We start from the raw sequence: 17,990 nt of genomic DNA, 5'->3' as shown, positions 1-17,990 counted from the left end.
TGTTCATTTTGCTAGATATTAAATGTACTTATTTCAGGCTTTAGAAAAGCTTTCAGCTTATTACCTTACAGCCAAAGTTTGCACCTTTTCTTTTTTCTTTGTTGTAACATGTAAAATTTCAATTTACGAAGATTTAAGGAACTACATTAAAAATCAATCAAGAAATTGAATTCAAGAAATTTTAACAGACTTCAAGAAATTGGATATGGTAGGGCCACAGATTTACAAACATGACTTAGTCTCAGTTTCTGAGGTACGTTTAAAGCTGATATAGACATGACAGTTTTAATGGATAAACTACCGCTAATGTGCCTCAGAAACTGGACATTCGTCTCGATAGTATTAACGTTGGTTTAATCGTGTATGTCCAGTGGCGCTGGCAGCGGAGCGGCTCCAGCGGCGCGGCTCGGTGGGGTCGCTGGACAGCGGCATGTCCGTGTCGTTCCAGCAGGGCAGCCGGAATGCGCTGCACGCCACCTCGCCCAGGCACCCCAACGAACAGCGTTCGCCTGGCGGTACGAAACACGCACTATTTACTTCTACTGAACTATACATTTAATTTTTACATGTATTTTTCATGATCACAGTAAACTACAAAGTCCAGGTTTATATTGGGAGGTACTTAAATGTTGTACGTGTCTGTTGAAACAATCTATTTCTAACATTATAAAGAAAACTACCTGAGCTAAGAGCTTCATTTACTTCGAAATGATGTTAATCGCACGAGAGTTGGCTATCATATTCACAACGTGAATTAATTACCGTAATTTCACAATTCCTCCGAAAATTTGTAATTTATTAAATATTAAACTTATTAAATTTGTAAAGTATAAATATCTTACCGAACATACACAACCAATGTATTGAAAAACTCATTAAAATTTCAATAATTGTAATTGTGTCAATAACGTTTTATGTTTATTCTTGCAGGACGACTATTCAGCGGCATCGGCGGCATATTCCCGGGCCGCACGCGCAAACTGAGCGCCTCCGGCATCCCGGACACCAAGCACGGTCAGGTCGGCAAGAGCACCGAGGTATAAACAACAACACACCGCTCGGGCGAAGTCGGCTACGTTCGGAAACAAACCGAACGATTTCGGGAACGACATTTCAAACGTAACTACGTTGCGTACGATTCGTTCTCTCTGGGGATTAGTATTTTGTTATAATGGTGGTTGTCAAACTAATTCCTATAACGTGATGGGTCATTATGGTCGGGTACCTCATTTTCTTAGTGCCATCTTATTTTCATGCACTCTTTGTTAAGTATGGAATTGATTGTCTTTAAAAAATGTATAATTTATTGTGTATTCGCAAATAAAGTTATGCATTTTTGATTTTGTTGTCGCCTGCGAAAGGTTAAATCGTTAGAAGATCGTCTTCGGAAACTATGTTACTCTAGTTTCTACGAAGATTTCGTAATAGAATAGCATAACGGTATTTGTGAATAGTTTTTGACTATGCTTTAGGCGTACTCAGCATTATGATTTTTACTGTGAAGTAAAAATTGCTATCAATGACTTTTTACCCTTATACGTGTCGCGAGTATCGAGTACCTGTGACGTCACGCATCTGATCGATACTTTATCAGGGTACTTATCTGTCGATACATTTCGAGACGGTATTTTGATTATTTATATCTTAAGTGCCAAGAGTATGGTACTCGAATTTATTAATATAACAAAACTCACTTGACTTTGAAACGATTCGGCACGGAAAATGATAAAAGCGAGAAAATTATCTACAAAGTGGCTATATATTTGTTGAACGTAGCCATTCTCAATGTAATAGATGTTAGAATATTTTTCTCCATTAAATAGACGTTGTTTGGTCATCAAACATTATAATAGGGATATTTATTTTCGTAGGAAAATTACAAGGACAGACAAATAAACCTCTTTTGTATAAACGAGGTGTTATGACGAAATAACGAAGGATCGTATGAATCGAAAATAACGTGGGTCCACATTTTGGAGGTAGATTATTTCTTAGATGTTGGGCTAAATCACTATCACTACTCCTGCGTTTTATTAACGAATTTTATTATAACACAATTATTAAAGATTAATAATAAATTAAATTAGACTTTGGAATGACAATTGGTATTGATATATTGGATTGCAACGAATTAAATTTATCGAAGGTTGGCAAGTTTGCATTATTTTCAACTAGCAACTTAGCCATTATAAAATCTAGATTTTTATCTGAACTCAGGACTAGTGAGAGTGGTTTCAGATTTAGATAGAGATGAGCGTGGAGGTAACGGAAGGCAACAGAATATTAAATAGGACAATTAAATACATTTTGAATTGCGTCGATACAATATTCGCTTATTAGATACACATTAAAAATTCATTGCATGTTACCAACCAGAAAGTATTATAAAGATTACTTTTAATAATAATAATAAAAGAATTTTATCTTAGAATTCATGATATTTTCTTTAGAATAATTGTACATACGTTTGGAATAGCGAATGCAATAGAGAATAAAGTACACAAATATCTTAATTTCAGCACAAAGCAATACATAGACATCACAGTTAAAAAAATATATTTATAAATAAAAATACGAATTTATTCACTATTGTTGATGAATTTTATTAGATTAGGTGATTTGAGAAATTTTAAAAATAGGATAGTACCCTTATCCGGATGGAGTTATTCGTCTAGTCGACATCGGTGCATTTTCCAGTGTCCATAAATGAAAAAAAAAAATCTATAAAAAATAATGTTAAGAATTACCTTATATCTTCCAAAAATATGTACGATTTTCTGTATTCGACTAATTGAAGGCTGCTTTTTTTATTGTATGAGTGTTTATAACCTAACGTTACCGATTCGACATTTCCTTGGATTTTACCGTAACTTGTAACTTAATGTAAGTGTAATGCGATGGCCGGCGGAACGTGCGTATACGTAGACTTGCGTGCACGGTTACGGACGAACGTACACGTAATTTTTTGGAGCATTTTAATGACAAAAACCGGCATTGAAATATTTACTTCTATATGTACACTTGTCATCAAATGTCACATGAAAGGAGTACACTCAGACTAATTAACTAAAAATGTTCATAAAAATTGTTTCAAAAATTGCGTTTACCGTTCCTATTATCAGAACGCCGGCCATAAAATGTTGACTAATCTAATGTAGCTACTGTTGACTTTGTACCGGTTATTTAGGCTTGTTGTTTCTACTATTTGATACGTGGGTAGATAGAAAAAAATAAACGACTTGTTATAAGAGAAGGACTATGGAATGTTTCATTCTTACCTTCCTTTGTCGGTCTGGGACTGACGTATACGTAATTGTGGCTAGGCTTAATATAGTAGCTTATATTTGTAAGCAGAAATTTAACACTTGAGCAATGATTTTGCTTGAAAATATACCATTGCTTCTCTTTAAAGTCATCTTAACCCTGTAAGCTAAAATACGCCGTTGTTCGAATTCGTGTAATAAATTATTGCAAGGTTTATTACTTCGCTGAGAAAATATCGATTTGAAACGGGGTTTTCAGAAAATATTGAGCTTTTATTTAGACGACTATAATAAGCCTAGTGAACACTCTTGATATAAGTATCCAGAATTATACTGTCCAATATAATTTGATTTTGAATCTCTATATGTAATAAATCATCATTATTTTCGTTCATCAATCTAGTACAGTCGACCACGCTTTTCACTTTTCATTAACATTACTTCCATTATTTTTTATTATAAGTAATTACTTTACACTGTAACCTTAAGTCTTCGACTTTAGTGTGTCCGACTGTACCGAGAATGTGTTCTACATCTACATCTTCCTAGTTCTAAAGAAAAATAATGTAATGCATGACAAAATGAAAGGAATTGATGTAAAAATGTTTCTTCGTTGAAATTTGATCCTAATGTGTATTGTAATAACGATCTTTTTGAATTAAAAACATAGTTATTCCATAAAGTTTGGTCATGAGACTCGAATGTAATTGTATGCGTATTTCAAGCGAAATGCGCGTTTATTTTAATAGGGATATGGAATGATTTTGTGGTGGTGTGGTGTATTTCTATATTATATTCTTTTCTATTGAACATAGGCATTTTTTAAATTAAAACACAATTTGTTTCCTCTTCTTATAATATATATTAAAGAATTATATAATTATTACGACAACTATATTCTTAAACTTACTTTGCAAAGTTCCCAAGCCTTATCGTGAGCATAAAAATTTAAGCCTTGATTTTTCTTCATTCTGTGTCCACAGATCTCTTGCGGCGTTTAAGTTCCCAACCCTTAAACAAAGAATATATATTAATACATCAATAATATGTTCTAATTCTGCAGGTTGTGTATGTATTTACATATGTATGTACGTATGTGTGTATGTATGTATGTACGTTTGTATGTATTTATTTATTTTTCAAAGAGATACACCACGTATTTGTGTGAGTTGTTAAAATCGATTGCTTCTGTAGATTTCGCTTGACGCCAAAGATGTAATTATTCCTGTGTTCAAACTTGCTGAACTATTATATAAAACGATTTCGTATTGTTTATATACATTTACCTTAAACTTTCTAAGACCGTGTTGGTTTATTCGTAAATTGTCACTTATAAAATTTAAGTTACCTTTCTTCTTAATTCTTTTTAAAAAATTTACTTTGTTTTATCAATGGTCATATTCTAATTACTTTATTAATTAATTTGTATTTCGATTTTTAATTCTAGAAAAACAATGAAATGACTATTGATACTAATTTGTTGATTTAAAGTTTCTACTTTTTTAATTAAAGTGCAATGACATCAAACTGACTGATCGTCAAATAAATTGCCCGTTTTTTTATCTATGGAATAGATTATCTGTAAATTTTATTTGCGGGTTTTCAATGCACTTGATTTTTTTTAAATTCTATTCCATGTTTATGTTTTTTATTTATGTACATTTACGAATAAACAACACAAAACATTTAGTTTGTATTATCATTAATTTAGTATTGATTTCTGTAACATACACTACTAACTTATTATAATGTATGTATATTAAAGAGGTTTTTCTAATATATATGTTTTAGTTTGAAGAAATTGTTAATGAAACTAGATAATAAGCAATTACGCGCGATTCTACTCTGTATCATAATTAACTTGTTGAGAGTTGCTGCAACTAAGTCACTTAATTATAGTTTTATTTAAACATAAAACAATGAGAATGTATTTATTTATTAAATATGAATTAACATTCATGAGTAAGCGGCGTTTTATTTTTTGTCCTACTACCCTAAAGTTGAAAAACACTGTTTTGAGGATATTTCGAGGACCTGTTATTTTCGACTTCACTGCAAAATAAAATGGTATTATAATACTGATAATCATCAGCTGTGTCTTGTCGATTAAAAGTATATTTATGCACGTGGTTCGATTCCACAGCAATGCAATGTTTTCAGTTTCAGTTTTGTTTTTTTTTTTAATCCATGTTTTCAGTTATTATCGTGCCTAGAAAATATCAAAAATATAGAGCTCCAAAATTATTCGATTTGGACAATAAAATTGCAATTAATGTAGCGACTCAAAAGCACGATTCCAATCCTCTAAAGCAATATATAATATTGGATCAAAAATGCAAAACAGTAAAATATAAATGTGGGAGTGTTATGATACAGTTATGGCATCGGTTAACAACACTGCTGTCAGTATAGTGTGTTCGATTCCCTCAAAAAGGTTTCTAGAATTATCACATCGTCGATTATGGTCGGGTGTACCATAAATTGAGTGTGAAAGTTTCATCAATACAATTTACTGTAGAAAACAATTCCTTATTGCCTAGCTAAGGACATATAGACCCAATTCCCTACTCAAGGAACACCCTATTTTTATCCTCAAAGGACAAAAACACCCTTAAAACGAATAGTGCAGTCAATAACAAATGCCATCGGTATGTATAGATTTTTCAAAGCCGCAATACTAAGTACGACACAGCACTCGTATGGCCTCACTAAGCCGTGCTTAGCTCCGGAATGAACCTGCGACCCGTCTATACGTACAACTATGTAGGGTAATAGATAACGTCATGAGTTTTCTAGTAAAGTGTTACGAAAGGCATAGAGAAGGCATTTGAGTACAGGTGAGTGAAAATTTCCTATTTAATTAAGTATTTGTGAAAAATACAGTGTATTCTCATTTACTTATTTTATTTTTTGTTATAGCTATAGATTGCTTAGGTTCAGTTTACGAACCTTTCTTCAGTTTTCTAACCAGAATTTGGATCACAAAGTTTTTGTTTAATTATTATTTTTCAATCGTATCGTTACCTCTCTGTAAAGTAGCATTACATGTAACACTGTACGATAGTCGATACGTCGTATCAACGTACCTGTAATTATGCTGGGATAATAAACAAAACTACCGTCAGATAGAATTTTATTTGAATACTTTTATTGTTTTTTACCATTAATATTGTTTTTCTCTTTATTAACATTAATTTACAACATTTTTCTCTTGTTGAAATAGCTTAGTAATAATTCTGACGAGGACAATAGACAACTATAAAAGATCTTAAACTATTTATTTCCTGCCTACTCTATCGCTCTACGTACTCTACATGCGCTCGCCCCCCGTAGTATCGTCCAGTCCATATGACCACGTGACGATAGCTACAGCCTTCACACACTGTCTTCATATATTATTTAATTTAATAATAAAATCACTGTGATCATGATAATTCTGGACTGTTTACTATAAAGGTAAGTGAAATAATAATATTAAAAATATTTAAAAATTATACAAGAAATAAATTTCCTTTAAGGCCCAGAACTTTTTTAAATACTTTTTTTTAACAGTTTTTAATGTTCTTTATCTCTTCAGTTTTAAATTTTAATTTGTTTGTAAATATTGGTCCTAATTTATTTTGATTTCACTATTATAATCATTTTCTTAATTTTTCTTATTTCGACATAAATTACCTTCAAAAGATTTAAACCTGTTGCGATTACGATTTCCTTGTTAGAGTAGAAATCCTATTTATTTTAAAATGTTTACGTAAAATATTATATTTTGCATAAAACTCATCTCTTTTCCGTTTTATCACGTTTACTTTATATTTGTACATCTATTTATGGTGATAACTAAGTAGATGATTTGATTTTCTTTTATTTTTACTGAATAATCCAAAATGTAATTTTATCCGAAGCTTTGGCATTCTATGTGATTACACGAAGAGAATAAATATGTTCTTGGCCACATAAATAAATTTTAAATTTAAGGCGATCCTACAGTCATCATCATAATATACAGTACAGTCATCACTACGCAAATTTTATAAAAGTTTATGTTTAGCCTTGTATGTATCCATTTTTTCTTTAATTCCCAAACCGTAACACTCGTAAACATGACGCATCAAACGCATTTATTTATCACATTCAATCACGCACATAAAATATTTATTTCCACATTTTAAACAAAAATAAACACGTCAAAAGCATTTTCGCACCACTTAAAACTTCACATTTCCGAACGCACTTCCCGCCAATTTTCACGTCAATGTCAAAACTTTTAAATTAAACTTTTCGGTGGCAAAATAAAAATGGTCGTTCGACGGACGAACAGAACCGTCAAGTTGCAACAAGTAAATAGAAATACTACACAAATTAAACTCATTTAGTGGTAATTTAATAAACTTAACTAAATTATAGGCATTTAATTCAATTTAAGTGAAGTCGACGTCGCTCACTCGCGGTCAACCACCTCGTAGCCGGTGTTAAGTTACTGAAAGAAGTTATTAATGATATAATATGATTTTCTTTGAATATATTTTGAGAAATTACGGAATGTCGTTGAAATGCACTTTTTGCTAATAAGATTTCAGTAATACTTAATGAGTAGTAGGGTAAAGCACCCAGTAGTCAGCCCCCAACCAGTAGTCAGCCTTTACAGGCTTTATATCCATGTAATTAGTGTAGAAAATAGTAAAGACCAATAAAATAATCATTAATCGAATCTGTATAATCTTATTGACTAATATGCACAATTACGATTCGATAGCATGGCAGGTTGACGTGTTACACTCATTCTTATGAACTGCCATCAAAGACATGGCCAAAAACGTCGCCATTACTATTTTTTTGTTAAGGATTCGTGTTTTAGTTTTTGGCATGTTTTTAAATAAATTTGATGCAATATGGAACGAATTGATATTTTATGCTAGTATTTAATAGTTTATCTTCGATAAAATCATGCATTGCAGGCGTTTTATTTGTCTTTTGTATTATAAATTGACGTGGCCGACTATTGGGTGTGCAAAATATGAGGTTGATCCAGTACTCGGCCATGAGTGGCTGACTACTGGTTTTTTTGCAATTCTCATATATGTGGTTGAAATTAACAGGGCGAATACTTCTCAACATAACTATTGCGCTGAGCTAAACTCTTCTAAGACTAAAATAGTATTTTACCAGTAGTCGGCCGTATATAAAGTCAGTGAATTTCATGAGGCCGACCATTGGACCTACATATCCCATAGTCGGCCGTCAGTTTTGCTAAATGAAATTGGGTCTTAAATCCTTTCATTAAGGTTCAAATTTGTGGACGGCTATGTTGGCACAAAACTTAGTTACTTGTTTTCGAATAGTATCGTATCAAAAAGACCAAAAGTTCTGTATAAAGAGGAATAATTGTCATGTGCTATGGTGGCGATCAAAAACGTTATGAAAATCATGGAAACGAGTCGAGTACTTGGCATTTCACACATTATTATGACACTACAAGTCCGAAATCGTTTAATAGTCGCACAAATGCCCCGTACCATTAAGCTAGACTAAGTGCACTCCCAAAAACAAATGGCTGCCCTAAGAAACTGGTCACAATATGCTGGAATCAGCTTCCAGTTTCACCGGATGTAGCTGAATACCAGTGTTTTACATGGAGCAACTGCCTATATGACCTCCACAATCCAGTTACCTGGGCTATACCACGACTACCATAAGACTGGTTATCAGATTTTCAAGCTTCTGATTAATGGCAACGATTGCCAGAGATCCTTGAATGCCCGCCGGGACCTACAATTTACCATGCCTTCCGAAACACGAAGGAATTTTGGGAAATGAGAAAAGAAAGGAATGATACCAGTCACTTCTATCATCTACCTTCTATTTCCTAGCCTACCATTGACTTATGTATCAACACATCAAGAAAGCTAAAATAGTTTTATAGAAGAGAGCATCTTTTGTAGATTGGGGAGAGTTGAGAAACAGAAGGAATAAAGGAACAGAAAATAAACTTTTATCGCTGTGAACCGTGTGAAGAAAGATTGACTAGAAAACATTTAGAAATCAATTACCTAAGTGCTAATAACTATAAATTAAAATCTTGAAAACCCCCGATTTCACAATATATTTTTTTATTTCATACTTTTTATAGGTTGGTGGTTAGGTTAAGCCATTCTGACTTTCCCACCACCAACTTTCTCAGCATGCGAAGCCATTTGAGACCCCGTCCGAGTAAATTTGCAGACATTCGGTTAATCTCCCCACTTTAACCCACTACAACTTTTAAACGGCTCTACCGATTTTCATCAAACATGTCTAAAATCACTCGCACATAAGTCACCTTTAATTAAAAAAAAACTAAATTGAAATCACTGCATCCTTTCGGGAGTTATGATGCCATAGACAGACAGACACGTCGAACGTTATAACACCCCTCTTTTTGCGTCGGGGGTTAAAAATTAATGGATGTATAAATTGTACTGCATGGTATTATTGCAAATGTGCTTTATTTCCTGGAGATTTCAATAAAAATATATTTAAAATAGAACATTTGTATTGAGTAAGTAAGAGGCTGACTACTGGGTAAGACATGGCTGGCTACTGGCGAAATAGGGCTGACTACTGGTAAAAAGTGCCATATTTTGTTTAATGTGGATTTTTTCCATAATAAACTTATGAATATGATATTTTGTTATTGTTTTCTTAAATTTTAATAAATTACCTTTCATACAATGACTAATGATTTTACATCTAGTTGTAAATGTTAAAAATATGGCTAAATCAAATTGACATTTTCACTAAAAGGCTGACTACTGGGTGCTTTACCCTATATAGGTTCGGTCTCTCATATGACGTGAATGAGATAATTAATAAGGCTGCGCGTTTGAAGGTAAACCCTTCTTTTAAATAATTTTGTTCTTACATTCGGTACGAGCCTTATCAAGACTATATTATTATTAATATCCATATTTATACAGTCTTTTAACATTGTCTCATGATTAGGTACGGAACACACTTTCGAGAACGTAATCAAACCCGGTAGACATTGTGATTGTCGACATCACTGCCGCCAATAGTCATTATGTCGATACCACAGTGCCAGTAGGGGGTTCGATTCTTACTCTAAACATACATGAGTGTTCATAATTAGTGTTTTACAAATAATTCGGTGAATCTGAATACTTTTGTTCGCTAATTCATAGGTTTGTTATTAATTTCGTTTAAATAATAATATTACTTACTATAGTTTCAAAAGATGGAAGAATCTCTTGACGGGCGCGAGGGTGGTGCAGGCGCAGCTGGGTTCGACTCGGCAGCCATCTTGAATGATGACGTCTCACCAACCACCAGCTTCTGCTACAATATACCGAATTTATTTAATGGGTAAGTTTATAGGAAACAATTTTTCGTTGAAAAATATGATACCGTGATTGTTTTTTAGTTTATCCATATAAATAATGCGATAAGATAAAGATTTTGGACACATCCCACTAACAGAATATCTGAAAACTAGGATTAAGTCAGTCTAAAAGTTTTCCACTTTTCGTTTAGTGTCATAAATACCAAATACCATTAATAATTGTTATCTTTAAAGCCTTGTGCAGACATCTTGCAGCTGCTGTAAATGCTACGAAGCCTACGAAAGTCTACGACGTAGCTATTTGTCGTTTAACAGCATACTATTTTTGTATATCTCTGTGTTTTTCTACTTCTTAAGCAATCTAAAACCTGGTAAAGGCAACATCTCTTATTTTAAAATTTTCCAAACATCATAATTATGTTTTTTTATGGAAATGAATTTTGATCTTTCAGTCTCGGTCCCGGTTCAGTCCTATGTGAACGTCCTGAACAAGAACCATCGGAATCCTATACTCCTAGCGCTGAACCCTCGGAAGACGTGGACCACCAGCAGTATGAAGAAGATGAGGAGTACTCTCCCAAGTCTAGTGCTAAAGGTGACATACCGAAACGAAAGCAGAGACGATATAGGTAATTATTTTAATAAGCACTATCTTTAGCTACTTTCCAATTTAACATTAGGTTTTTATTTTATGAGTGTCTCTTTTATTTCGAAATGTTTAAATTTTCTAGGCTATATTTTGGCTTACCTCGTGATGGCAGGCTAGCAATTCACTTAATTTATAGAACGGGTCATTAGATGTGCTTAATGCATACCGAAAGATTTTGTTAATTTTAACTTCTTGCTTTAAATCAGAACCGCTGATCACACGCCTCATCACTTAAATTAAGCACATACTTATCGTTCTTTCAGGTATTTTAAAAAATAGAATCAAATAGTAATTAAGGATTTAATTTTTTTCCAGAACTACTTTCTCCAATGTTCAATTAGAACAACTAGAGGCAGCCTTCCACAAGACTCACTATCCAGATGTGTTTTTCAGAGAAGAACTGGCAATGAGGATAGACTTGACTGAAGCTAGAGTTCAGGTAAACCTCTTTCATATTTCCTATTTTATTTATCCCTTTACTTTGATATTATTGATAGCCTCCGCTGTTAATGATGATAGGAAAATACTTTTACAATACTTTATTACCTTTTTTTTTTTTTTTTTTTTTTCGTGGTGAAATGCGTTGCGCATACCCTGGTCCCTGGGTGGAGCCCAGGGTTATGTGGGACTCTCCCGCCAGAAGGGCGGTCATACCCACTAAAACCCCACGAGTGCCTGCCTGATCCGCGTATGTGGCTTGCGACGGGATAACTGCTTGCGCTTAGAACCGCAAGTCGCACGCCACGCGGTTGCCCCTTCCACGGGGGCCCTTTGTAGACCAGCTGGTTCGATAGACCGGACACTAAGGCCATCGACCTTTCTTGGAGTCTCGCCCCAAGTTGACAGCGGACGCCCAGTCCACTGTCAGAGACCCAATTTAGGGTGGGCGGCGGTCATGCGCCGCTCTCCTCCGTCCGACGCGGCGTTGACGCATCGGGTGTGCATTCGGGTCTTGCTCCCGGACCCTCTCCGCATCCTCTTTTTGCGCGATTACAGTTTCGCTGAAGGCGAGCATCGCGCTCCAGGCTTCGTCGCTGCCGAGCATAGAACGAATTACGGCCGGCAACGACAAATCGAGCCCTATCGCGGCGATCAGTGCTCCGCGCTCTGTCGCCCAAGCCGGGCACTCAGCCAATGTGTGGGCGGCCGTATCTTCGGAATGCCCGCAATGGTGGCATGCTGGGGAAGGCTCTCTCCTTGCGACTACAAATAGGTATCGGCCGAAGCAGCCGTGGCCCGTCAGAGTTTGCGTCAGTCGGTAGGTTACCGTTCCATGACGTCTGTGCAACCACTCCTCGAGGACCGGTTGGATGGCGCTAATTAGAAGAGCACTAGCGCTGGGGTGCTCCAACCGCTCGGCCCAAGTCCGGAGGATATCTTGGCGTGATTCGCGCCTCCACTGCGCGACAGCCTCCGGGTCCGGACCGGTCCCCCGTGTCCGAGCCTCTGAAGTCTGGCGGTATACATCCGCCAAGACACGGGCTTCAAGGTCCCACGGGGGAGTCCCTGCCAACACACACGCCGCCTCGAAGGAAATACTTTATTACCTAATTTTCTAAATTAAATATACTGTGATGACATTTCAGGTCTGGTTTCAAAATCGTCGCGCCAAATGGCGCAAACAACAGAAGGCTGGTTGTGAACAGTACCCTGCACCAAGAGGACGTTCACCTGAGAGATCACCGTCAGCTCTCGCTTTGGAGATGAGGGACTTTATTACTATACCTGGTAAGAACAATCTTCCATAAACTTTTAAACAACCAACACGCAATTTTACATCGAAGTAATGAAGTAAAAGTTTATTAGTAGCATCATGTGTGTTTCTGGGACAAACAAGTATTTTTTTATTTCTGAATTATAATATAGTAGTTAATAATAGCAACACGAACAGAGTTAGTTAGGCAGTTATTCGGTTTAAGAATCAAATTTTATTTAGGGCCTTTGATCTTTCAAACAAAAAGCTTATGTTCTTATTATTGACTGTTATTAATTATCAAGCACTATTTTCAAAAGACGTTTGACATACTTAAGAAAGTTTTGAAAACCGTGTTTTTAGATAATTTGTAATTGACCAATGATTTCTAATGTTATCGATTTTATTTTCAGTATCTTCAACTCAAATGATAAACCTAAGCGACACCCAGACACAAGTTTATGCAACGAAGTCAAAACCTTCACCACCAGCCATCCACATATCAGCGCTACCGACAAGACAGAACCCTCAAGTCGATCTCCCATCCTTTTCCATACCTTTACAATACAACCTTGGAACCTTCAAGAAAATTGGTGAAGACGTCCACCTAGACCTGGAAACCACAGACCAACCAAATTGGGACACCAGAATGATACCAAACTTCAACCTAATGAATCTTAAACCTTTGATAGAGACCAGAGAAAATGACTTAGAACTAAAATATGAAGTGAAGAATGAAAATAGAGTTACATTTAATGAAATACAAACAGTACAAGCTATTGAAACTGAAGATATTTTAGGCAAAGAGACTGTGAACGAAGGGCAGACTATATCACCAGATTTCGAAATACAAAGGTATCAGAATTATCAGAACGAAAGCGAGAAAAGGTATAGAGAGAGTTTCGAAGATTCTATCATGGAAGATGGTAGAAACGATTTTGTATGTGATGGAGATTTTTTGTGTAAAAATAATTTTGAAAAAGTCGACGAGAAAAGGAATGAATTTGAAGAATGCCATTTGTTAGATAGTGATGGGAATGTTGGTATATCTAATTTTGAAAGTAACTTATAGTTTTTGATTGTGTGATTTCATTCCGTCCATGAGGGTTGCTTTATGAAATAATGGCCTCGCCCCCTATATATATGTACATGGGACTAATATTGATAATGGCGAAACGTGGATGTAATTCATACACCTCTGCCTAAGCTTCGGGTATGACAGGCGTGATATTATGTATGTATGTAATTATAAGGTATTGTAGTACATATAGATGGTTCTAGTCAATGTAATATTAATTATGTTTAATAAATGCAGTAATACTTATAGAATATTTCATTTCTATTTTTTACTTTACAAAAGAGTAGTTGACTAGTTAACAAACAAATATTAAACGAGCACTCGAAAAAGGTTCATCTAAAATGCTCATGACGAATTTTTTCCGTTAATAATGTTGAAATTAAAATTATTACAAACTAAAACATTAAATAAGGCACTTATTTGATTCCAACGGTAATATGATAGTAGCGACGTCACTATATTTCTATACCAAAATGTTTGTTTGACATTTCATAAAGAGTAGCTGATTTGACTAGTTGACAACTTATCTATTTTGTTGGTTATGTTTAAATTCTCTTGACGTAAAATTAATATCTTTCTACCCACACTCAGTATTGTGAATGTGAAAGTGCGTTCGTTAGTGCCCTAATTAATATTGTAACGGCTCAACAGATTGTTTTAAAGTAAACGATTTCGGTAGTGTATTTCCGAGGAACGGTATTATCTACATAAAAGAAAACCACGTGAATATTGCCACAGGTAAGAGAAAGCCACTTATTATAGACCTTACTATAAATCAAAGAAAAGTATATATAAACATATTATTATAGTTTGTCCAGAATGTCCCTCTGATGTGTATCAAGAGCCTAATAAATAAATCTAGCCTGAAAACTAGTTCGAAGATCATATTTACTATTATCTTCATAAATAAAAATGAATTACCTAAAAGTAAGTACGCGCATAACTTTTGAACAACTAAACCGAATTAATATTAATGATTGAAAATTTTAACATGTTTGTAACTGTGGGGCCAAGGTTAAGATGGGATCGACGGGAACAAGAATTCTCACGGGAATTGAATTAACGGGATAAAATTGTATCTGGACAAAGTCGAGCCACTCCACTAGTACAATAAATTAATAAAAATAATTCTACTGGGCATCGCAGAATTCTTCCGCATCGCTGTCGACAAGAAACGTGCGAAAAAGGCTGGCCTGTATCCAAATCGTACTATCACAATTATTTTAAACGAATATTTTATAGATCTTAAAACCAGGTATCATATTTCATCGTCGCTTTCTAAAGACACGGATCGCTCAATTCCTACGGAATCATAGCTTATTGCCGCCGGCCGTAATTTGGCAAGAAGCCAAGGGTCCCACGTTCGATTCCCGATGTGTAACGCGTTCGACGTGATCTTTATGAATTGGTACGTTGGCAGAATATTTGCTTTAATATAAACATAGGTTTTGGCCTTCGATGGAATACATCATATTGTTATCATTCTTTCTTTTTTTATGTTGGATTGAATTTTGTATTATGTTGTGTTATTTTGTTTTGTTAGTGGCTTTACGTACGGTTATAATTATGTTTTGTTTCCGAGCTTATTTGACTTTCAATCCTATATATTATCATTTTAAATATATTTTGCACAAAAGAACTACAAATTATCTCAATTTATTACTTGGTACCAATTTAAGCTATCAGGAAAAAACCGTTTTTTATTGTGAAAACAAAGTTAATTCAACTAAATGTAAAAATAAAAATCTATGAACATAATATGTATTCACAACTAACTAAGTATATACGCTACAATATTAAATTTCCCTTTTTTAAACACTAGAAAACATAGTCAGGTACCCCACAAAATCGACTTTCAGTCTCTTATTCCACAATACGACTGTAGTTATGAGCCAAGACCATCATTTTACCAAAAACGGGCACTACACCCAATTTGAGCGACCATTGGATTAACAATTTAAACGTGAACTTATCTAAATCTGAAGTGCAGGCCATTTCACTTGATGTAAACACCCTTTGTGGTTGTCAGGGTTTGTGTGGATCTGCGACTGAGACTTGCGATTTATTTGTTTTGCTTTTTCGGTGAGTAAGACTGTTCTGTATGGAGGATGAAGTTAAACTTCTGTCAATCGGGGCAATTGAAGGGAAGAATTGGAGTATTGTGTGAATGTCTACCTATATGTATGTATATATGTATATCTCTGAGAGCTATGCTTTTTTAAATATATTATTTATTATTGACCTGTATTGTTCCGTTGAGTTATGGAAAGACGCAACGCATAATTAAGGCTGTGGAAAAAATATAAGGATGGCTACATATTTTTTAGCATTATATCAAAAATAAAATGATGCAAACTGAACCTGAACTAATTCAAAAGTTTCTCAGATATTTTTATCATTGCAACACTTCTAGCTACAGTCCTAATTTGAAAACGTATAAATCATAAAATAAAATAGTTTAACATAATTCCTGACAAATACAAGTCGCCCCATACAACTTTACCCTTATTTCACAATCATTTAGTCGCACTATAATCGTGCATAATGCGTAATCGGCCTAAAACTAATTCCGGCTAAAAATACAAGGTTCTATATAAGTTAAAAGCTGGCCGTTATAATAGCTTTGCTTTATGTAACACGCCATGCGACGCTCGAAATAGTCCCTTACTTTGTGTGCGACCCTTTTAGAAATGTTTTGTTATGTTTTATGAAATAATATCGTGAAAAAACCTTGAAGATTTCGGAAGTAATAACTGAGAAAATGTGTAGGCAATATCGACTTTTATAATATGCATACAACGCTCTCTGATATCAAATTTCGTGAACTTATTAATCTTTAGTATGTATTGATTTAATTTACCAATTTATTATATACATATTAATGTATATTTATGCAATTTGGTTATTCTTTTTAAGGCTTTTATGCGGTATTGAAAGCCTATTTTATTCACATACATGTTTCGTTTAATTCGACTGCCTGTTGTTCGACCGTGCCCTCAGTGCCCAATAATAATTAATTTATCTAATCAAAATAGCATAGTTTTCTTGTACCAAAGATAGTATATCAGTCCATTAAAAATCAGTGCCGTATTAGCCTAAAGTAATATCTCGATTTTTTATTATTTATAAAGAGAAAAGCCAACACAATATGCTTAAGTATTTCGCAAAAGTTTACCGAACCACATTTCTTCTATACATACAGAAAAACAGCCTTCTAGAAAGCGATTTCCTTCGAAAAAATCAAACAATATTCTTAAAATTGAGTTGAAAACGTTCACAATAGGCTCCTATTGTGTTGCTTCTAAGAATGTAACGTGACTGGTCGCACGCACGGAATGTACGGCGGCTTGAGTTATACACCTTTGACTGGTCACCAGAGGTCACTGCTGTTTTATTTGTGTGTTAAAAAGAAGGTTTATTGATCAATAACTTAAACTTTTGCAGTGCATATACGGGAATTATTGTTAACATGAATTTTCGTAGGATTTTTCGATGTGTCAATGTGGTTTTGCGCTGGTTATCTTCGCCAGTTCACTTTAGTCAGTTAGCTTTCAGTAAATGTGCTTATAGCGACAGTTAGAAGGTCTTATAAAAAGGTGTAAATTTGCAACATTTTTTCGGAATTAATACATATCTATAAAACAAAGTCTCTAGAGGCGTCTGTCTGTCTATAAACGATCAATTCTGATACTGCTGATCAGATTTTCATGTCGATAGATATTACAGTAATTTATGCGAATGGTTTTAGTGTATTACTAGCTGACCTGCGCAACTTCGCTTGCGTCAAATAAGAGAATCGTAATTTTCCCCGTTTTTGTAACATTTTTCACTGGAACTCTGCTCCTATTGGACGTAGCGTGACGATATATAGCCTATAGCCTTCCTCGATAAATGGGCTATCTAACACTGAAAGAATTTTTCAAATCGGACCAGTAGTTCCCGAGATTAGCGCGTTCAAACAAACAAACAAA

The 17,990-nt window shown here is 34.6% G+C and overlaps 2 protein-coding genes and 1 long non-coding RNA gene across 11 annotated transcripts in view; 2 read left to right on the top strand and 1 right to left on the bottom strand.

The window, feature by feature from the left end:
- siz (Brefeldin-resistant Arf-GEF family protein schizo) overlaps positions 1–5,229 on the top strand; it is a 194,343-nt gene extending 189,114 nt beyond the window's left edge. For all 9 annotated transcript variants that reach the window (XM_076131070.1, XM_076131077.1, XM_076131071.1 and 6 more), the window contains 2 exons: positions 372–515; positions 931–5,229. In XM_076131070.1, coding sequence (XP_075987185.1) covers positions 372–515; positions 931–1,043 — 257 coding nt within the window. In that variant the 3' untranslated portion in view covers positions 1,044–5,229. The remainder of the gene's footprint in view (positions 1–371; positions 516–930) is intronic.
- On the bottom strand, positions 166–7,608 carry LOC142983897 (uncharacterized). The gene is made up of 3 exons (XR_012960120.1): positions 7,466–7,608; positions 4,174–4,274; positions 166–509 (listed from the first exon to the last, which is right to left on the bottom strand). It is a non-coding gene; the product is annotated as an uncharacterized LOC142983897 (long non-coding RNA).
- LOC142983895 (uncharacterized) lies at positions 5,373–14,259 on the top strand. The gene is made up of 6 exons (XM_076131079.1): positions 5,373–6,719; positions 10,486–10,622; positions 11,052–11,228; positions 11,564–11,687; positions 12,835–12,976; positions 13,355–14,259. The coding sequence occupies exons 2-6, from the start codon at positions 10,495–10,497 to the stop codon at positions 14,011–14,013; spliced, it is 1,230 nt and encodes a 409-aa protein (XP_075987194.1). The 5' UTR covers positions 5,373–6,719; positions 10,486–10,494; the 3' UTR covers positions 14,014–14,259.
- Positions 14,260–17,990: the final 3,731 nt, after the last annotated feature.

This window comes from Anticarsia gemmatalis, chromosome 25 (genome assembly GCF_050436995.1).
Source record: "Anticarsia gemmatalis isolate Benzon Research Colony breed Stoneville strain chromosome 25, ilAntGemm2 primary, whole genome shotgun sequence".
Taxonomy (NCBI): domain Eukaryota; kingdom Metazoa; phylum Arthropoda; class Insecta; order Lepidoptera; family Erebidae; genus Anticarsia; species Anticarsia gemmatalis.
This window is presented reverse-complemented; position numbering and strand designations above follow the sequence as displayed.

Bases quoted from the DNA above. Each gene is read 5' to 3' on its own strand.
- LOC142983895 (XM_076131079.1), top strand. From the start codon at position 10,495: ATGGAAGAATCTCTTGACGGGCGCGAGGGTGGTGCAGGCGCAGCTGGG. The intron at 11,229-11,563 runs GTAATTATTTTA...ATTTTTTTCCAG, and splicing joins CGAAAGCAGAGACGATATAG to AACTACTTTCTCCAATGTTC. The intron at 12,977-13,354 runs GTAAGAACAATC...TTTTATTTTCAG, and splicing joins GGACTTTATTACTATACCTG to TATCTTCAACTCAAATGATA.